The sequence below is a fragment of the Electrona antarctica genome (genome assembly GCF_951216825.1).
Source record: "Electrona antarctica genome assembly, chromosome: 5".
NCBI lineage: Eukaryota > Metazoa > Chordata > Actinopteri > Myctophiformes > Myctophidae > Electrona > Electrona antarctica.
The window spans coordinates 58,575,808-58,598,870 of NC_136810.1; the positions used below are offsets into that span (position 1 = coordinate 58,575,808).

Consider the following 23,063-nt stretch of genomic DNA (forward strand, 5'->3'; position numbering starts at 1 on the left):
TTATTACAGACTCCCTATACTGCCTTATTACAGACTCCCTACTGCCTTATTACAGACTCCCTATACTGCCTCATTACAGACTCCCTATACTGCCTTATTACAGACTCCCTATACTGCCTTATTACAGGACTCCCTACCTGCCTTATTACAGACTCCCTACTGCCTTATTACAGACTCCCTATACTGCCTTATTACAGACTCCCTATACTGCCTTATTACAGACTCCTATACTGCCTTATTACAGACTCCCTACTGCCTTATTACAGACTCCCTACTGCCTTATTACAGACTCCCTACTGCCTTATTACAGACTCCCTACTGCCTTATTACAGACTCCCTACTGCCTTATTACAGACTCCCCTACTGCCTTATTACAGACTCCCTATACTGCCTTATTACAGACTCCCTACTGCCTTATTACAGACTCCCTACTGCCTTATTACAGACTCCCTATACTGCCTTATTACAGACCCCTATACTGCCTTATTACAGACTCCCTACTGCCTATACAGACTCCCTACTGCCTTATTACAGACTCCCTATACTGCCTTATTACAGACTCCCTACTGCCTTATTACAGACTCCCTACTGCCTTATTACAGACTCCCTATACTGCCTTATTACAGACTCCCTACTGCCTTATTACAGACTCCCAACTGCCTTATTACAGACTCCCTATACTGCCTTATTACAGACTCCCAACTGCCTTATTACAGACTCCCTATACTGCCTTATTACAGACTCCCAACTGCCTTATTACAGACTCCCTACTGCCTTATTACAGACTCCCTACTGCCTTATTACAGACTCCCTATACTGCCTTATTACAGACTCCCTACTGCCTTATTACAGACTCCCAACTGCCTTATTACAGACTCCCTATACTGCCTTATTACAGACTCCCAACTGCCTTATTACAGACTCCCTATACTGCCTTATTACAGACTAATCCCAACTGCCTTATTACAGACTCCCTATACTGCCTTATTACAGACTCCCTACTGCCTTATTACAGACTCCCTATACTGCCTTATTACAGACTCCCTATACTGCCTTATTACAGACTCCCTACTGCCTTATTACAGACTCCCTATACTGCCTTATTACAGACTCCCTATACTGCCTTATTACAGACTCCCTACTGCCTTATTACAGACTCCTACTTGCCTTATTACAGACTCCCTCTACTGCCTTATTACAGACTCCTATACTGCCTTATTACAGACTCCCTACTGCCTTATTACAGACTCCCTATACTGCCTTATTACAGACTCCCTATACTGCCTTATTACAGACTCCCTACTGCCTTATTACAGACTCCCTACTGCCTTATTACAGACTCCCTATACTGCCTTATTACAGACTCCCTACTGCCTTATTACAGACTCCCTATACTGCCTTATTACAGACTCCCTATACTGCCTTATTACAGACTCCCTATACTGCCTTATTACAGACTCCCTATACTGCCTTATTACAGACTCCCTACTGCCTTATTACAGACTCCCTACTGCCTTATTACAGACTCCCAACTGCCTTATTACAGACTCCCTATACTGCCTTATTACAGACTCCCTACTGCCTTATTACAGACAGGTCGATTAAAAAAAAGGCTTCTAAATCCTAACATTTTTCTGAAAAAACCATGTTTCTATGTCAGTGGTGCTCAACCTTTTTCATGTCAAGGACCCCCAGAATTATCTCTATTGTGCCACTGACCCCCATCTCAAAATATGTAGTACTTCCAGCCCCCCCCCCAGAAGCAAATATTTTAGTTATAAATGTTCGCTCTGAAATATATATTCAATGATTTGCGCCACATTTGAACGATTTTTCAAAAATAGCAGACCTAAAAGCTCGTAGCGCTATGAGCTTGTAGATCTGCTATTTTTCAATATCTAAAGTAGAACAGAATGCCTAAAACACCAAAAGGGGTTCCCGTCCCAAAATGTGTTAATGTCTTTTTAAGAGGCACTGCGGTCCTTTTGGTGCTGAAATCAGTTGCTAATCAGTTACTGGCATGTGTGTGTGGATGCACACATGTGTGCACTCCGTGCATAGTAAAGATAAAGATAAAGAAAACTTTATTGTCCATTAAATTTACATAAAATGGAAATTTGTCTTTGGCACACCGGCAGTCAGTTACAACAATAAAACATTACATGAAATACACAGACGCATTAAAGTACTATATAAAATGCATTCACATAAACACAGCAGCAGTGATCATGAACAGTGGGGGTTAGGTGAACTATTTAAACATGTTCTTATTTAAAATGTCCACAGCACTATTGGCACAAACAAAGTTTTGTAACCCTTCTTTTTAGCTAGTTTTGCCCTAAGCCTCCTGCCCGATGGCAACAAGTCAAATTCAGAGTGAAGAGGGTGGGTAGAATCATTGTAAATCTGAATTGCTTTTTTTGGTTATGGAGCGGTTGTATAATTATGTCCTGAAGTTGGAATTGTTTGTCTCCAATGATCTTACTTGCCTGGTTGACTACCTGGGTGAGTTTGAGAGATTCCCAAACCAGTACACAATGTTACATTTTGGGCGGGAACCCCTTTTGGTGTTAGCATTATGTTATGCTTTAGCTATTGAAAAATAGCAGATCTACAAGCTCATAGCTCGCCACCGAGTGGCGCACTACGAGCTTGTAGGTCTGCTATTTTTGAAAAATCATGAAAATGTCGCGCAAATCTTTGAATATATATTCTTCCAGAGCGAACGTTTAAATCTTTGCTCAGGCCTAAATGGGTTAAAAGTGAGAACACTCTCAGTGAGTGACCTCTAGACCATGGTCAGGGTGTGTTTACTGGCATTAAAACGTCTCAGTTTCCTGCCTTTTTGTAGATGTTATCTGCATTGGTCTGAAAGGTGAGTTTATAGTCTATGGTTTAAAGTCACTGACCTGCTCCACTTCCTCCCCATACTCATAGTAACAGGCCTAAAGATGGACCCTGAGCCCTCTGCTCTTGACCCCCCTCCCAAACACAGCTCTTTGGTCTTATTAATACAGACTTGTTGGGGTCTCTCTCTCAGTAGCCTGGAACTCACCTATGCTTTTTATGGCAAAGGCAGCTCCCGGCAGGATCCGCCGGGAGAAACTATGCGCAGCTGCTGGACATGAGACTAATTACTTAGAGCGACAGAGAGAAAAAGGGGTGTGTGTGTGTACATGTGTGCGTGTGTGCGTCAATTTAACAAAGGTGCAGACGATCAGAAATCAGCAGAGAGTGAGAGATGTTTGCGCTACTCTATGCCGAATTGAAGTGGACTCGGACCCAGACTTTTTTTTTCTCCCTGGAAAAAAAAAACGTCTGGGTTTCCGAGTCTACTCTCTCAGAAACTCCCTAATCCACAAAATGAGATTTACTACTGACGTTCAGGTCACACAGGTGTTTTAGGAGAAGATGGGGTTGGACCGTTTAAAAAGCAGCGGAGAAGTCCATAAATTAAGGGATGGCATTAGTGATGTGGGGTCCGCATGTGGCCCCCGGAGCCGCCAGTTGCCCACGTATGACTTGTCTTAAGACCATAAAGATGACGTTATACCTTTCCATCCAGAGTCCGATAGCCGTCCTCCACGGGCTTCAGAACGTAGCTGTCAAACTGGACCGATGTGTACGTGCCTGGGCTCAGGCTTCCGCTGCAAGGCACCAGAACCTGCCCAAAACAAACAAAGCACGTCAATAATTGAAGGAAAGTTAAGACGCAAATTAAGTTCACTGGTGCGTCCCGTGGTTCAAAGAAAGGCTCCCATTGCTGGGAGTGATAACCGCAAGTCTTAAACCGCATACTTAGTGACCAGAGTCCCTCTGGACTTTATACTACTAGGTCCCCTCTTGTTTCTCGCTCTGAAACTAAATAGCTTGTAGATCTGCTATTTTTCAATAGCTAAAGCATAACATAATGCTAACCAAAATGGGTTAAGCAACGTCGGCTACGGCAGTCGGCTCCGGCAACCGAAAATGAATCAGTGCTCGATACATAAACCTGCTTGCCGTCGCAGCCCTTTCTACTATACGGCAGAACCTACACTTACACGTAGTGTCTACAGCGCCATGTCATAACCATGTTTATTGAAATTATAGCTGTCATACATTTACACCGATTGCTCCCATCACCTCTCTTATGCTGTGTAATGTGTTGGAATGCTCTGAATGAAGAAATAACACTAATGTCATATTAACCATGTTTATTAAAACGGTTTTACAATAACACAGATTGCTCCATGCAGAACTTTCCTCTTTCCACTGCTGATCATGTCCAGCCCATGTAAGAATTAAGCAATATCGGCAAGTTAGCTGATGCGCGACGGGGTGTTTAAAAAAGAAAGTTTGACACATGCTGCATAGACGCATCAACATGGGAACCAATGCCGCCGTCGCCGGCGGCTGTTTGCTTAACGATTTTGACAGCTACGGCGATTGCGTCACAGCTGCCGTACTTCCGCCTAGCGGAGCCGTCCAGAAAACAGTCGTTGCTTAAAGTCCCTATTATCTCTTCGCCGATGCGGCGCGTTGGGAGCTGGTAGATTGGCTGTTTTCACCAGATCGCCCCCAGAAAAGGGACGCTATAGGGGGGGTTGTCATGGTATTCTGGATCAATTGGAAATTGATGAGGCAATAGGAGTAGGGAGACAATAAATATTCTAGGTGGAGATGTTTATGCTTTAATGTACTGTATATGATATGATGGGGAGAAGTACAATAATTTATAATACATTTTAATAATAATAATAATAATAATAATAATACATTTTATTTATAACGCACTTTAAATTTGAAGCAAATCTCAAAGTGCTACAAGCAATATTTAGAAATATTTAAAAAGAAAAATAAGAATAAAAACAGTTAAAACATTCTGTGGACACCTACAGTTGGAGGCCATCGATATTGTCCTTTTCTTTTTGCTGAGGTTTGCGTGATCTGCGCAAAAGGACAGTTAACCCATTTTGGGCGGGAACCCCTTTTGGTGTTTTAAACATTATGTTATAATTTAGCTATTGAAAAATAGCAGATCTACAAGCTCATAGCGTGCCACCGAGTGGTGCGCTACGAGCTTGTAGGTCTGCTATTTTTGAAAAATCGTGAAAATATTTATTTCAGAAAACTGGAGGATTTAGAAGGATTTTTAAAATTTTGAGGTCAGGCCTAAATGGGACAAATGATAAGGGACAATATCGGTGGCACCCAACTGTAAGCAGCTGAGAGGTTAAAAGAAGCACACGGGGCAGCTTAAAAGTCCAACTAGGATCTGATCTCAGGTCAAAATGGGTTAAATGACGAGGTCGCTCTGAAACAACTGAGCTTCCTGAAGAGGTAAAGCCTGCTGTCCGGTCTCCAGTGGCCTGTTGCTGGAAAGAGTTGTGAAGGTAGAGTTGGAGATCTATCATCCTGGAGATCTATCATTATGTTGAGGTGGTCGAGTCGTCATTGTGATGTCACTCAGAACAGGCCGGCCACCTCCATATATGGAGATCTAGGGGGTTTCATGTGGCCACGAATTCTGGATTGGCCATGGAGCGTGTCACGAGGCGTGACGGATGCGACACGCAGGATTTCATAGTAAACTGCGGTCGCAATAATTCTTCCTCAGGGCAGGTAGGGCTTTCACTTCTAGTGATTTTTACTAGTTGACTAGTTTACTAGTAGAGTTGTTTAACTACCTATTATGTAAAATAAAATAATACTAATTTAACATTTAAAAACTGTGTACATTGGTGACTAACTAATCTAGCTGATCGTGAGGCCTACAACAAACAAAAAAATGCTTCATTTTTTCTTATCAACTAGTACCAACGAGGTCAACTAGTGGATTTACTAGTGGACTAGTTGAATAGTCGACTAGTTGCTTAAAGCCCTACCTCAGTGTTCAAGTGGTTAAACATCTGACCAGGCTACTGATTCCACCCTCATGTTATTCTGCTTAAAGCCCTACCTCAGGGTTCAAGGGGTTAAACATCTGACCAGGCTACTGATTCCACTCTCATGTTATTCCTTTTACAATACTCTGCTGCCCGGAGCCATTCGTCTCTCTCATGACTAAACAGCTGTGCCATTTAGAGCAATGCGCGCGCGCACACGCACACGCACACGCGCACGATAAGTGAGTGTGTGAGTGGTGCAACTCCGTGCACCACTAAACAGCTGTGCCATTTAGAGCAATGTTTCCGCACACACACCGCGCACGCACACGCACACACACACACACTTCACGATAAGTGAGTGTGTGAGTGGTGCAACTCCGTGCACCACTAAACAGCTGTGCCATTTAGAGCAATGTTTCCGCACACACACCGCGCACGCACACGCACACACACACACACTTCACGATAAGTGAGTGTGTGAGTGGTGCAACTCCGTGCACCACTAAACAGCTGTGCCATTTAGAGCAATGTTTCCGCACACACACCGCACACGCACACGCACACACACACACACACACTTCACGATAAGTGAGTGTGTGAGTGGTGCAACTCCGTGCACCACTAAACAGCTGTGCCATTTAGAGCAATGTTTCCCCACGCATGCACGCGCACACCACACACACCGCGCACACACACACACACACACACACGATAAGTGAGTGTGTGAGTGGTGCAACTCCGTGTGGGGGGGGTCCCCGGGCGGTCCCCGGAAGTTCCAGACCCACAGGACCATGGCCAGGAGGGTGCCGGCCTGATTCCGGGCGAGCCGCCCCACGTCCGAAACGGTAGAGAAATTAGAGTTACCATGTGTGGGTCCCTCTACTGTACTGTACTGTACTGTACTGTACTGTACTGTACTGTACTGGCACACCCGAAATCATCATATATACAGTTAAACCATTTTGGGCAGGAACCCCTTTTGGTGTTAGCATTATGTTATGCTTTAGCCATTGAAAAATAGCAGATCTACAAGCTCGTGGCGCGCTACGAGCTTGTAGATCTGCTATTTTTGAAGAATCGAAGAACGACTGACATAGAAACATAGCTTTTTCAGAAAACTGTCAGGATGTAGAAGACATTTTTAGAATCTGATTTCAGGTCTAAATGGGTTAATATGTGCGTGTTAGGTTGCGCACAGGTGGTGAAAAACAACCATGCTATTTCCGTGCTCAGACCCAGGCACCCAGGCACCCAGGCAGGCAGCCAGACACACACACATAGCTCCATAGGGAGTGGTTGCACCACTCAAAAAAAAAACCCACAACTGCTCAAGTGAAGCTTGAACCCGTTGGTTGGTTGGTTTACTCACGATGCCATGGAGCTCGGCCACTCGGCTGCACAGGTCTGGCCTCTGCTTCTGCAGCGCCACGTAGAACGGGTTCCTCAGGATGTCCTCGTCATACACGGCCATAGGGAAGTCTGGAGGAACTCCCTCTAGAGGAGGAGGAGAGACAGAGACAAGTCATCATACACGGCCATAGGGAAGTCTGGAGGAACTCCCTCTGGAGGAGGAGGAGAGACAGAGACAAGTCATCATACACGGCCATAGGGAAGTCTGGAGGAACTCCCTCTGGAGGAGGAGGAGAGACAGAGACAAGTCATCATACACGGCCATAGGGAAGTCTGGAGGAACTCCCTCTGGAGGAGGAGGAGAGACAGAGACAAGTCATCATACACGGCCATAGGGAAGTCTGGAGGAACTCCCTCTGGAGGAGGAGGACAGACAGAGACAACTCATCATACACGGCCATAGGGAAGTCTGGAGGAACTCCCTCTAGAGGAGGAGGAGAGACAGAGACAAGTCATCATACACGGCCATAGGGAAGTCTGGAGGAACTCCCTCTGGAGGAGGAGGAGAGACAGAGACAAGTCATCATACACGGCCATAGGGAAGTCTGGAGGAACTCCCTCTGGAGGAGGAGGAGAGACAGAGACAAGTCATCATACACGGCCATAGGGAAGTCTGGAGGAACTCCCTCTGGAGGAGGAGGAGAGACAGAGACAAGTCATCATACACGGCCATAGGGAAGTCTGGAGGAACTCCCTCTGGAGGAGGAGGACAGACAGACAGAGACAAGTCATCATACACGGCCATAGGGAAGTCTGGAGGAACTCCCTCTGGAGGAGGAGGACAGACAGAGACAACTCATCATACACGGCCATAGGGAAGTCTGGAGGAACTCCCTCTAGAGGAGGAGGAGAGACAGAGACAAGTCATCATACACGGCCATAGGGAAGTCTGGAGGAACTCCCTCTGGAGGAGGAGGAGAGACAGAGACAAGTCATCATACACGGCCATAGGGAAGTCTGGAGGAACTCCCTCTGGAGGAGGAGGACAGACAGAGACAAGTCATCATACACGGCCATAGGGAAGTCTGGAGGAACTCCCTCTGGAGGAGGAGGAGAGACAGAGACATGTCATCATACACGGCCATAGGGAACTGAGGAGTCTGGAGGAACTCGCTGAGGACGAGAGACATGCAGAGACAAAACGAGGAGGAGACGCACGCTCGCACGCGCACACGCACCCGCACACGCACACACACACCATTTTTTTGTGAAGTGATCTGAAATGAACCCCAGCATCCCTATTCTGTTCGCCAAAAATAGCCGATCTACAAGCTCACAAGGGACTCAATTATTTTCGCTGCCTATATATGCCACAAAAATGTGGAACGCCCTACAAACAGTCATTAAGACATGCGAATCCCTTGACTCCTTCAAAACCGCTCTCAAAGGGCACCTATACGGACGGCTGCGATTCGAAACTGGCCCCCGTAAAATCGGAATAACGTGCTCCTTCCACGTGCTACGTCCGGCCCGGGGAAACATGAGGTCAGTCCGCTGCCCCCCTCAGTTTGGCAGAGGAAGTGCAGCGCCCAGGATTACATTACATAATTGACACTGGGGGAAAAAAATCGGTTGAAAAATCGTGGGATTAAAAAAAAAGGTTTGCCCTGCCGCTCTGGTTTCCTTTTGGGATCGCCTGCAGTCCCCCGTCTCGTCACAGACTGTGTGACAACACCCACAAGCAAACGTCACATCACATCACCATAATCAAATGATCATCATATTACTAATAGCGGCAATAACAAACAAAATAGGCCCAACATAAAACATTTCAGTCACGCGAGAGAGACTAGGAGTAGAACCGCTGCTCCTTCGCCTGGACAGGAGCCAGCTTAGGTGGTTCGGGCATCTGGTTAGGATACCTCTCGAGCGTCTCCCTAGGGAGGTCCTCGAGGCACGTCCCACTGGGAGGAGACCCCGGGGCAGACCAAGGATCACGTCCCACTGGGAGGAGGCCCCGGGGGGCAGACCAAGGCGCAGTTGGAGGAAACGCATCGACTCACTGGCCTTGGAACGCCTCGGGATCCCCCCAGGAGGAAGTCACCAATGTTGCTCTGGAGAGTAGAGGGAAGTCTGGAGCACTCTGGTGAAGCTGTTGCCCCCGCGACCTGACTACGGATAAGCGGTTGAAGATGGATGGTTGGATGAAACATTTCATAATACCATTTCATATTTCATCAGGCATAATTCATAGCAAAATAAATAATCATAAATCATAACGTAAATGTCCAAATGGCTTCAACAACTGGTCAATTCCCAGGTTTTAGAGTGTGTGTGTGTACGCGCGTGCGTGCGTGCGTGCGTGCGTGTGTGTGTGTGTGTGTGAAGCAGGGCGTTGCTAAAAAAGGGAACTTGTGCTAAGCATACAGTACCTACCCTGGGTAAATAAACATTACAAAAAGGAGGGAAAAAAGTGGTTAAGTGAGTGTGTTGTGTTGATTCAATCATAGCTACTGTAGCTAGGTTTTAACCCATTTTGGCCTTAAAAAATGTCTTCAAAATCCCGACAGTTTTCTGAAAAACCTCATGTTTCTGTATCAGTGGTTCTCAATATTTCACGTCAAGGACCCCAAAAAGTATATGTAATATGCCTCCGCCCCCCCCATCTGAAAATATGTTGTTCCAGGGACCTCCCCAGAAGCAAAGATTTGAGTTAAAAACGTTCGCTCTGAAGTCTGAAAGAATATATTCAAAGATTTGTGCCACACTCGGTGCCGCGCTATGAGCTTGTAGATCTGCTATTTTTCAATAGCTAAAGTATAACATAATGCTTTAATACACCAAAAGGGGTTCCCGCCCCAAATGGGTAAATGAAGGTGCAGACAACATCATCTTGTCTTGCGCAGAAGACAAAATGTCAATATCGTAGAGCATCTCAGAGTAGCGCTGGAGCAACATGCAGTAGGAAGGAAGACAGCCGTTTGCGTCCGATTAACTATCTCACAGAGACAGCTGTGCAGCACAACAGAGAGAGAGATATGTGCCCCGTCATCATATCACAATGTCAACATCGTGCAGAGAAACACACAGAAGACATAGGGTATTTTTTCATTATATATGTATCCTCATATCCACAAAATAAAGGGGATTCAAGTTTAAAATTGCCTTAGTTTCCCTTTTAAGTTCCACAGGAAATGAAATTAGCTAAAACGGATTCAAAACGAAAGAATCGTCAGGGCGACGAGAGGAAGGGGTGACTGTGACAGTCATAAAACTACTGGTGTTGCCACTGTTGTGACACAGGATGTGTCTGTGAAAATGGTACAAAGACGAATGGAAAGAATATAACCTAAACATTAGACAATACATAATATGAAGCTTGTAGAAGAAAGGCTATCCATTGTTGCATGACAAGATGCTAATTCCTAACACATTGAGAGCCCACGCAAAACTGCCAAAAATCACTTTCACCTAGAAAAAACATTCACATTTTTTATAATTCAGCTGACTGTGGAGACACATGCTGGAACTTTTTACTTTGAAATGTTTTATAGTTTCTGAGTTATTTAATTTAAACGCCAAATGCATTCTCAATGGCGAGAATATATATATATATATATATATATATATATATCTTTTTTTTTTTTTTTTCAAAGACGTCCACAGACGTCTTGGGCTATGCACGTGCGGTAATACCCACAGACGTCTTGGGCACAAAATGTGTTAATTAACTGGTTTGAGAAAAGATGTAACACATAATAAAGGCATTTGATTTGGCCCGGTCATACAAATATGTGGCCAACATTTCTTAAAACGTTGAATCACATAAAACTATTTACTGGACATTGATCATAAATATAGTTTGTAATCCGTCTTGTAGTAACTCTCAACGTATCTTTAGTTCATTAAAACTTTTTTTTGTGTGACAGTAAATCATTGCTAAAGTGTTCAGTAACACCATCTCCCCGTTACATCTCGTCAGCTCTTTACTATACTAAAAATTAATGCAGGTGGAATTCCAATTTCACTCAATCAATCCCCTCTCTCCTGATTTGGTGAAGTTGGTATCCAGACCTGAAAATGTATTTTCTGTTTAACCCCTTTTGGTGTTAGCATTATGTTATGCTTTAGCTATTGAAAAATAGCAGATCTACAAGCTCATAGCGCGCCACCGAGTGGCGCGCTACGAGCTCATAGTGCACCACCGAGTGGCGCGCTACGAGCTTGTAGGTCTGCTATTTTTGAAAAATCGAAGAACGACTGACATAGAAACATAGCTTTTTCAGAAAACTGTCAGGATGTAGAAGACATTTTTAGAATCTGATCTCAGGTCAAAATGGGTTAAAAAAAAAACATTTCAGTTACACCCCCTTAAATAAAAGGTATGCCATTGCTGTCCTGTATCAAACCTGTGGCTTCCATCCAAGCGTTCAAGAAGAGGCCACATCAACAAGTCTCTATCATCTGTGACCATTTATACTTACGTACTATACTTGTTTGACCTGCACGCGGTCAAAGGTGTATCGTCATGTCAGTCATGCCTCGCAGCAGCACTGCCAAAGAGTTTCCAGAGCTCTGTGGCAGCAGACAGCAGAAAAATACCTTCTCCTCACACTGACTGAGCTGCAGTATATTATGGTAAAGCTAAGCGTGGTGAGAAGAACGTCACACACACACACACACACACACACACACCGACCACACGACAGTTCATCTCTGCTCAGCATCAGAAAACGCTTTAAGAATGTGCCATGTGACTGGCCTGGTCTACTGGGCCTTGAGAAACCCAACCGGAGAGTAAGAACCTCTCCTCTCACTCGTGATCCTCAGGCTCACGGCACATTTTCTGGAGCCAATGGAATTTCCATTCCACCCCCCCACTCATTTTTAAGCTGAAAACTGAGTGCTATGTCATGGCGGCCGTGGAAAAATGAGAGACGGCTTCTTGAACAGTCGGGGAGACATGACGGCAAGTATTTATTTGCGACGCGTCAAGTCTCTAACTAAAAAGGAGCATGCTGCACTCAGTCAGAAATGACAGTCCAAAACAACAGCAGCAGAAATCCACACTTTACAGGGGATGTCACGTGTGTGTGTGTGTGTGTGTGTGTGTGTGTGTGTGTGTGTGTGTGTGTGTGTGTGTGTGTGTGTGTGTGTGTGTGTGTGTACAATGCACCAGCCACTGGCATGTCTTTAACTGTTTGCTGAAAAACCCCATGTCAGTCGTTCTCAAACATTTTCATGTCAAGGACCCCCAAGATTATAATGTAATTGGCCGCCGACCCCCATCTGAAAATGTCGTTCCAGTGACCCCCACCCAGAAGCAAAGATATGAGTTATGATATGATATGAGTTGGCTCTGAAAGAATACATATTCAAAGATTTGCACCACATTTTCACGATTTTTCAAAAATAGCAGACCTACAAGCTCATATAGCGCGGCACTCGGTGCTATTTTTCAATAGCTAAAGTATAGCATAATGCTTAAAAGTAAAACACCAAAAGGGGTTCCTGCCAAAAAATGGGCTAAGTTAAAATTCCTCAACACCAGACTTTTTATTTCTTTATCCCACAATTTTTGTAACCCATTTTCACCCGGTGCCAGTTGCCTAAACTGTAATGCTGGGCGCTACCCTCCCTCTGCCAACCTGGGAGAGCCCAGAGCCCCGAACTGAGCTTCCTTCAATGCATGAGGAGTGAGCAGGCGGCCGCTTCTTTTCACCTGACAGGGGGAAGTTTCCCCGGTTGGCCATAGCATGTGGAAGGAACGCGTTAATAATTTCCAATCCAACCATTTCTTTTCCCCTCCATCAGGCGCCCCGGCTGACCAGGGGGAGGCTGTATTAGAGACCAGGACTACTGCATGTGTTTTGTGAGGGTACCACTACCTATAGGGGACACGGGGAGGACAACATGCAAACGTACTCCACACAGAAAGGCCCTCAAGTCAACACCATACTTGACTATAGCAAAACCACCATGGTTTATTTTAGGGGTATTTCACTTCCCTAACACAAGTCTTGTAACGTCTACTCAGGCTTCTGTGCATGCACATCAGACAGACAGTCTTTAAGTTGCTCTATTCAACATGTAGAATGATATTTGATATGTTTTATTTTTTTTTATTTTATCGCGCCTTATAGTTCCTCAATAGAAATCCACTGTAATGTCGTTAAACATAGATTGATCAAAACCACCCGTCCTTCTTGGGAACCCCCTCAGCTGGGGGGGGGGGGGTCCCCGACTCCCGGACCCCACTTTGAGAACCAATGCTGTGGACAATACTAGGGATGCACCGAAAGGGAAATTCTTGGCCGAAACCGAATACCGAATATAGGAAACAGTTGGCCGAGAACCGAATACCGAATATCCGAATATGATTAATATTATATATTTTTTTTACTACCTGATTTATGGCAAAATAAATGGTTATGGCAAAACGTACCTTAAATAATAATCACTATTATGGGTCCATAAAACATTTAATCAGCTCTTTTGAATGCATTCATTGCATACACTATTCGGTGATATATTTTCTGCCTATTCGGGCCGAAACCGAATAGGGCAGAAAACGCATTTTTAGACATTTTCTGCCGAATATTTTCTGCCGAATATTTTCTGCGGCCAAATATTCGGTGCATCACTAGACATAATACATGCATGTCTGAAAAATAAACCCATGATCAGCAATGACACATCTCTGGCAGGCTGTAGCACGATGTCACAGCGGACCAAATGCCCATAATGACATAATTCACTTGCTGTAACAGGGAAGCATTGTGTCATACTGTCACTTTGAATTATCACTAGAATTATTCTTGTGATGCACATCATGGACTGGGCAGGTAGCCCACAACTACTCACGCATTGCCAACAATATGACAAAATCATGTAAAAATAAAAAAGAACATACCTAAGGTAGTCATTCCTATAGGAATGGTTACTGGTGTTAACACGTGCTGTCAGATATTTGGTGCTCAGTACAAGGCTTAAAATAAACAATACTTTACCCATGTGTGTGTGTGTGTGTGTGTGTGTGTGTGTACTTTATATATCACTTTATCTACTAGCAACAGACAGACAGACAGACAGACAGACAGACACATAGCTTCATTGATTCAGTGATTCACAGATAGATAGATAGATAGATAGATAGATAGATAGATAGATAGATAGATAGATAGATAGATAGATAGATAGATAGATAGATAGATCACATCCCTATACACAAACATCTATCGAGCATCAACGCCTGGTTTTTGTGACATTTATTTCATACAGTACAGTTACATTTCTCGCGAGCGTCACCCCGGCTAAAAAAAAAAGAGAGAACAGATCTACAAGCTGTCAACGCGTCCTGTCCGAGACGCGTTGACAGCTTGTAGATCCGTTCTTTATTTATTTATTTATTTCCCCGTGCAACACCGTTCTACAACCCCCCTTCATTTAGCCAGGCTAACTGTACTTTACCATTCAGACCACAACAAAAACAAATGACAGCTCAGCTAATAATTAATAATGGCGATGCTGTGTTTGATGTGTTTTTGATCAAAGTGAAACAATGTAACTGTAACAACATTACACACACACACACACCACCACCACCACCACACACCCATATGTCAGTGTAGCTACAAGTTAGCATGACCAGCTAGCAGCAGCAACCTGCTTGGGTTCCTATAATCTTCTCGTCAGATCTGTGTCTGTCAGTGCACTCTAATATAATGTGACTTTACAAAACCACAACATGCAGTGAGTCAACAAGCTGTGGTGGCATTTTAATATCAATCTTAAAAATGTATTTACCTGCTTTTAACAACAAGTTATAGTCCCAAAGTGAGTCAGATCATCCAGGTTAAGCAGCAGCATTGTTGTAGATGTCTCTCTGTCTGTCTGTGACTGTCTGTCTGTCTGTCTGTCGGCTCCATTGATCACATCGATCATCAGCTCAGGGTTTTCCTCTTGTGTGTACAGGGGTTGCCAGATACCAGAAAAAAAGAAGTCCCCAGTCTAGTCAGCACAATGGTCGGGTTGCCAGATACCAGAGGTTACAGTCAGCAGAATCAGTACAGTACAGTACAGTACAGTACAGTACAGTACAGTACAGTACAGTACAGTACAGTACAGTACAGTACAGTACAGTACAGTACAGTACAGTACAGTACAGTGTGAGCACAGGAGGTCTCACAGGGTTGCCAGATACCAGAGGTTTCAGGAGAATGTGTTCAGCTCAAATTAAATAAATCTTAAGACCTCTGCATGGCAAAAAAAAGGGAATCAAACTGAGTAAGTAAGTGACAATATGATGAGTGGCTGATTCATTTAATAATATAGTAATTACTTGAATTATTCAATTAATAATGTATCTCCATGCAAACACCACAAACTCACCAATTGATTAAATCTGAACGACTATTATACAATGTGTCAGACCAGTGTCAGAGCTCACAACGTGTCGCGCTGCGACGCGTTGTGAGCTTGTAGATCTGCTATTTTCAGCAAGTGTAAAAACAGTCATTACGACGGCATCAAGGCCCACCAAAATACATTGTAGTCGACTAAATCACCTGTAGATTCAGTCGACAAAAATCTTCTGACATTTAGTCGACTAAAACTTAGACTAAACACTAAAACATTCCAGGTGACAAAAATGTGACTGAAACTAAATTAAAACCATTGAAGAGACTATGACTAAAACTAAAATCTAAATTTGCTGCCAAAAACAACCCTGATTTCAGTTAATAGACACTTTCATAAGCTTCCCATTCTGCTTAATTCCATGTTGGTGCATGACTCCACCTGCTGGTGAGTATGGAGCATCGACATTCTCTGTACTGGGGATGAGTGAGTTTGATTGATTGATTGATTGATTGATTGATTGATTGATTGATTGATTGATTGATTGATTGAAAATGTATTAACAGTTTGCAGAATATGGATACATTTCACATGAAAGCACGACTCAATACAAAGACTGTGGACGACACACTGATAAAGCATTACACTTGTTTACTACAGGGTCCACCATTTTCAATTCATCAGAATATTTAGAGACGTACAAATATACACTTCTATATTAGTGTGTGAGTGTGTGTGTGAGTGCGCGTGTGTGTTGCCAGTTCGAACCCGGGCTCCCCCAGAGTTAGTGTCGAAGTGTCCTTGAGCAAGACACTAAACCCCTAATTGCTCCCGATGTGCAGGTAATTGGTGCCTTGCATGGTTTCCGCCGCCATCGGTGTATGAATGTGTGTGAATGGGTGAATGTAATGCACAATCTATATGTAAAGCGCCTTGGATAAAGGCGCTATATAAATGCACCATTTACCATCCACTTCCTCTATCCTCTTATCCTCCCACAAGCTCATTTCCCAGTGCTCACACAAATCATCAGCACAAATCCTTATCCTAATAAGCACATTGGAAACACATTGTTCTTTCTTTTATGCTTTTATTCCCTCCACAAAGCTCACAGCAAAGTCGGTCTATATTAACCATACAGCCCAGAGCAAAATGCTAGTCAGAAGACTATAGTGGCAAGAACATACAGGCAATACTGGTAGTAGGCCTCAAATTTAAGCCACAATACATCAATATGAAATATAAGAGTTTTTATACTTAAAGATGGAGTGCCGTGATTTTTTTCCACCCTAAAACATGATCAGGTCTTAATTATTGTTATATAAGGAGGTATAATTTTTTCAAAAAAGTGTACAGTATTTGTTAAAATGTGTTTTTTTTGTGGGCACGCCCACCAGTTCATTAAGTATGCCTGGTTTGCCTGGTGGGTGGTGATCCACCTGAACTGAAGCCGCACCCACAGCTGTAGTTGTATGATAAAGGGGGAGGGGTTAGGGGAGGGGCTGATAGTGTGATGTCACTATATTACTGTTTTCTTTTTTTTAATGTTTTTTTTTGTGGCTTTTGCCTTTATTTTATATATTTTATGGAGGGACAGACAGTAGGCTGACAGGAAATGGGGAGAGAGATTGGGGGAAGACATGCCGGTGGGATCGGGAGTCGAACCCGCGGCACACTGCCAGACTGGATTACCAGCCAAGGTGCCTGGACCACTGAGCCATGGCCCAGGCCATTACTGTTTATTTCATTGCCCCGTTTGACTGTCAAGGGTTCAGCTTCCAGGAAGAAACCCTAAATACAAAGTTAATACACCATTGCACATAAAAACGACTCCAGGGTGTCTAATGAAGTACTGTCACGTCATAGACACATGAAAAACTGGAAAAATAGAAATATTGTGGCACTCCCTCTTTAAGGCTTCCTAACACATACAGAATAACTTATGCAGAGACAGTAATGACACATTGTGAGCTTGTAGATCTGCTATTTTCAATATATTTTGTACACATTTTGAACTTGTGAAATGGCACATTCTGCACAATGAGTACTTTTACTTTTAGTGCTTTAAGTATATTTTGATGCCGATACTTTTGTACATTTTCAATTCCGTACTTTTACTTGTAACGAAGTAGTTCTAAATTGCAGTATTGGTACTTTTACTTAAGTAAAACAATTGAGTACTTTTTCCACCACTGTTCACTGGAGTCTGTTGTAGAGAGAGGCCATTTGAAAATAGCTGCAATATGAGTACCATTACTTTTAGTACTTTAAGTACATTTTGATGCAGATACTTTTGTACTTCTAGTACATTTTTAATACGGCACTCTTACTTCTGAGTACATCTACAATGCAATATTTATACTTTTACTTTTGAGTACTATTTCCACCCCTGGTAAATACAGAGGCCAAATTGCATGTATCGTATATGTGCAAATGTACTGCGACAGAAAGTACACTTCTCAGGGCCATAATTTCTGTGTGGCTTTGTGTGTGACGTCATTCAAGTAATGGGAAGTGTCTTATTAGAGCTTAATTAATATTAATTACAATTACGTTAACCCATTTAGGCCTGATGTCGAAATTCAAAAAAAAAGTCTTCTGAAAGAATATATATAATCAAAGATTTGTGCCGTATTTTCACGATTTTTCAAAAATAGCAGACCTACAAGCTCGCAGCGCGCCACTCGGTGGTAAAGTGCTACCGGCGCACTATCATATCTTTTTTTGTCTTGTGATAATACCGTCTCTTTTCCTCATACCTGTAGGTTTGCCCACAGACTCGTTCAATGATGACATTAACCTCCTCCCATCCGATCATCCGGCTGTCCAGATTTTCGGTTCTGCGCCCTGCCGCCGATTCAAGACTCGCACGCTTTATGTTCACGTCATTGAGGATCGTTGTCTCTGCCCATCTCACATACCCACCTAGCCTATACACCATAATATAAGAGTTTTGTTGTATCTTATCCTTTCTCTTGTGTTCATCAAGTCTTTTCAATATGTCTCTGTTGGTCATGCCGATTTTGATCGATCCGTCCTCGCCTACGAACACATAGATATATCCTTTTAGTTCTGCATCGTTCAAAAGTTTTTTCTTTCTTTTCTCCTCTTCGTCATCACTGAGGTCACTGACGTCACTGAGGTCATCGCTAGGATCATTATCTGGGGCACCACTACTACTACTACTACGATGATCCCGATTCAGCATTTGCGTGCCCACCCCGACTGCACCATGCTTGACCGCTTGTCCTCCCGCACCGAGCTTCAATGCCGTTTTCGATGCCGATGTCAGCAGCTGTTTTGTCGACCCCTGTGCGATGGACGCGGTCGCCGCCCCGATCGAAACCCCGCCCATGGCGTCCAAGCCGAGGCCCAGGCCCATTCTCCCCACGCCCACGATCACGTCTCCCACGTCCTCTGCGTCTCCGAGTCTCTGGATGTTCCTGTAGATTCCCACCGGTTCCTTGGTCACGGCAGACGCCACCGTGTCCGTCAGGGCCCCGGCGTACATGGCCGCCACGGCGGCTCCCGCGGGGCCGAGCAGGCTCCCCACCGCCCCGCCTCCCAGCACCATGGTGCTTCTGGTGGCGGACACGTAGGATCTCCTGGCCGCGTCGTCGTCTCCGGCGATGTCGTGGATGACTCCTTTGACGTGACCGACGACGGGGATGCTATCGCAGACGTCGGAGAGAAAGCTAAGAAATGACATCTTTGAGGCTCCTCTGGATCCTCTGGCCTGCTCCTGTCAGTCTCTCCTCAACAAGCCCCGGTCCAAATGAAGATGAAGACTATGAGGAGCAACCTTGATGGAAGAAGTTGAAACAATTAGGGTCCAAAAAGACTGAGTGCATGCACTTTTAATTCAGTGTACACATACAGTAATGTGTCTGACACTGCAACGCTAACCAGACGCCCATAGAACTTGTGTCTCATTTCGCACAACTTAATGTAAATGCACCCGAAAACTCACGAATAGGCTGATTTTCCAGTTCTTTCTTGTTTCTTGTGAATTTCTTGTAAATGGCCTCTTGAAAAAAAGCACACGCACACACACACACACACACACACACACACACACACACACACACACACACACACACACACACACACACGCACACACACCTAAGTGCACTGACTGCGTTGTTGTTATACTTTGAGAGCTTCTGCCTTTAGAGTTTAGACTGTTTCCAAAGTCCAAAGGCTCAGGAAGAAAAAAAAAACAGCATGTAATGGAGCAACTACAGTAGTCCCTAATGGATGTTTTGTTTAAACAGTCCCATGTTTCTCCATGTCATATCAGTCCCATGTTTCTCCATGTCATATCAGTCCCATGTTTCTCCATGTCATATCAAATATGTCTGGTTTCATCCCTAATCATTTTACTCCAGTAGCCTATTTTGTGATAGTTTGTGACTACAGTATGTTGTTTCCATTCCACCCCTATTTGATGTCATCATGTCACGTTGATTTCATGTTCTTGATGGCCATAGCTCAACACAATACTAGACCTTAAAGGACAACTTTAGTTTTTTTTCAACCAAGGTTCATGTTTTAGGTTGAGAAAGTGTATTTCTTTTTTAATTTTAGGGATTTTAGCAGTTTTTGACAGGGGGCGGGGGCATTCGAGCATGGGGCTAAATATGTATTTCTTTACAAAATGTTATAGCAATTTATTTTTTTATTATTTACTATAGTCCTACTATAGTCCAAGAAATTACATCTGGCCACAAAAGATCACGGGATCTACTGAATGTGTCAAACTGACATATTGAGCCTTTGACACACAGTGTGGCTTCCCCCCAGTAGGCTACCTTCACATTCAGTAGATCCTGTGATATTTTGTGGCCAGATGTAATTTATTGGACTATAGTAGGACTATAGTAAATAATAATAAAAAAAACGCTCTAAAATGTTGTAAAGAAATACATATTTAGCCCCATGCTCGAATGCCCCCGCCCCCCTGTCAAAAACAGCGAAGATCCCTAAAACAAAAGAAAGCAGCAAATGAAAAAGAAATAACACTCATCTTTTACTTTCTCTAATAACAACCTAAAACATGAACCTTGGTTGAAAAAAACTAAAGTTGTCCTTTAATCTGAGTTCTCTACAGCAGTGACCTTGCATTCTCCCTTTCTAGCCCTCTCACAGCTGCCATTTAAGATAGCGTGGCCATGTGTTGCCATGATAGCCGTGTTGTTGTTACAAAAAAGGGGAGCCACGAATCATTTAATACTATGCAAACAACAAGAATCACACCCGTGTGATTCTGTATCATCATCATACAACATCGAGGAGGGAATTCGGTATAGATTAGGTAAGGTGATGTACTGATGATGACAGTAAAACAAACAGTGTCAAAACAAACTTAATAAATTAAATTATCTTTGTGAATTCATGTGAATTCATTAAACGAAAGCCCGATAGGGGAATCAGTACCAGAGCCACCACTCGAGGAGACTGCGAATTAAGTGCCGCACCGGCAAACAACATTCTGCCAAAATGTCCTCTCAGTACAGGGTTGTGTAGCATGGAATGGCCTTCCTCTGCGTATAAAGGGATTGTGCTACATTTCCCTCTTTTAAATGCAATCTGAAAAAATGGTTGCTTGAAAACCAAAGCTGCAACCATTCGTGATTATTTTAGGTGTATTTTTTTTTAATGCTGTGTTCCCTATGTAATGTTATGTAAATGTATTCCACTGTTTGACTGTCTGTTTTTTCCGTTTTGTGTTTCCTGCGAGGACTGCGGATGAAAATTAGCAACTGTGCTATATCCGGTGTATTTACGTCCATGTGTGACGTCCATTAATATGCATTGTCCTGTCCAAATAAACAAATAAAGTAAAAAAGTAAAAGTTTATTGTCAATGGCGTTTTTAAAACAAACATTGGACTAAAAACAAACATTAAACCTGGAGGCCTACAGTAGGCTATATCGCCTCAAAAACATCTCTGACTGTGAGAAGAGGTCATAGAACTGGGTGAAGGGAAGCAAGGCTCATATCGCTCTCATAAGCCAAATTCCAATACCCAAAGATCTCGGCCACTCGCTCACTCACACTCGGTCACTCCAGCATGGCGTGACCTGATGGCCATAGCTTACCTTTAACCCATTTTGACCTGAGATCAGATTCTATAAATGTCTTCTACATCATGACAGTTTTCTGAAAAAGCTATGTCAATCGTTACTATGTCATTAATGTACCTTAGAGCTGTTGTGTGGAAATAATAAAAAGTTCCCCCATTCTGTGTTTCCTAGAACTAGAGTCTCGAGAGGTCTGAAAAAAATCATTAACATGGTGAAACACATCTCGATGATGTCATCAAGATGTGTTTCACCATGTTAATGATTGCAGACCTACAAGCTCATAGCGCGCCACTCGGTGGCGCGCTATGAGCTTGTAGATCTGCTATTTTTCAATAGCTAAAGCATAACATAATGCTAAAACCAAAAGGGGTTCCCACCCAAAATGGGTAAAGCCATGGACAATGCTTCAGAACTATTTTTTGTAACCAAACTTATATGCGATGTCATTTCTGAATCTCAGTCACAATACTTGTATTCTCTAATTGAAGAACCTTCACTAAATTATCTAACCTTTGGATTAGTTCTCTAAATTACCATATTTGGGGTTCTTTAAAAAAAAAAAAGTATTATCTGCCTTGGTAACTAAAGGGACAGTGTACTCATATCTTCCTGATTCTTACTATAGTTTAAAGGTAATATTCATTGATTCATTGGATTCCTCATGGTTATCGAGTAATATTTAAAAAAGTATTTTTCTTATCATATTTTACTTATCAGTCCCACTTTGAGAACTATTGCTATAGAGAACAACAGACTGTATCATGATGAGAGAGAGGTAAAGTGACTTACTGTGTTATTATGTCGGTGTTCCAGACTGTCTGAACCAGCACAGAGTTGACAGCGCTCCTCTTAAAGTCTGGCAAGTGCAAGCCACTCCTCCCTTCTCTCAGCTCATATAGCCACTCCTCCCTTCTCTCAGCTCATATAGCCACTCCTCCCTTCTCTCAGCTCATATAGCCGGGGAGCCACAGGCCCAAAAGCTCAAGGAATAGAGAGGGTGCACATGCATGCTTTTCCCCTCAGGACACGCCCCCCTCATCTAGACTTAGTGGCAAAACATTGAGCAGCATGGAGTGTTGGAGTTTGGAAGCACTCGTTGGAAATCACTCAACCGTCCTGCGTACCACCTGTTTCTAAATGTCACATAATGCAGGAGGCAGCAAAATGTTGTGTTATTGAAAACAAACACTTCCAAACTCTGACATAATCAAATGCAGGGCGTTTCTTGACAGAAAGTAGCTCATAATGTTTCTATGGTGGACTTTTATGAAACAAAAACTTTGCAGATAGAAAGGATAATTCAAGCTTTTCGTACAGCTGCAATGCTAGTGAGTTTCACATAGTTTAATGCAATCAGACAGGACTTTTCTGTTTGGATGATTGGGCTGGCAAGGCCAGA

At 43.4% G+C, this 23,063-nt stretch overlaps 1 protein-coding gene and 1 long non-coding RNA gene across 2 annotated transcripts; both read right to left on the reverse strand.

Moving 5' to 3' along the window:
• Positions 1-3,555: 3,555 nt before the first annotated feature.
• LOC306923557 lies at positions 3,556-15,120 on the reverse strand. The gene is made up of 3 exons (XR_013790081.1): positions 15,027-15,120; positions 7,240-7,364; positions 3,556-3,664 (listed from the first exon to the last, which is right to left on the reverse strand). It is a non-coding gene; the product is annotated as an uncharacterized lncRNA (long non-coding RNA).
• A 3,154-nt stretch (positions 15,121-18,274) lies between these two features.
• On the reverse strand, positions 18,275-22,475 carry LOC306923548 (uncharacterized protein). The gene is made up of 2 exons (XM_079501721.1): positions 22,454-22,475; positions 18,275-19,380 (listed from the first exon to the last, which is right to left on the reverse strand). The coding sequence occupies exon 2, from the start codon at positions 19,285-19,287 to the stop codon at positions 18,277-18,279; it is 1,011 nt and encodes a 336-aa protein (XP_079357847.1). The 5' UTR covers positions 19,288-19,380; positions 22,454-22,475; the 3' UTR covers positions 18,275-18,276.
• Positions 22,476-23,063: the final 588 nt, after the last annotated feature.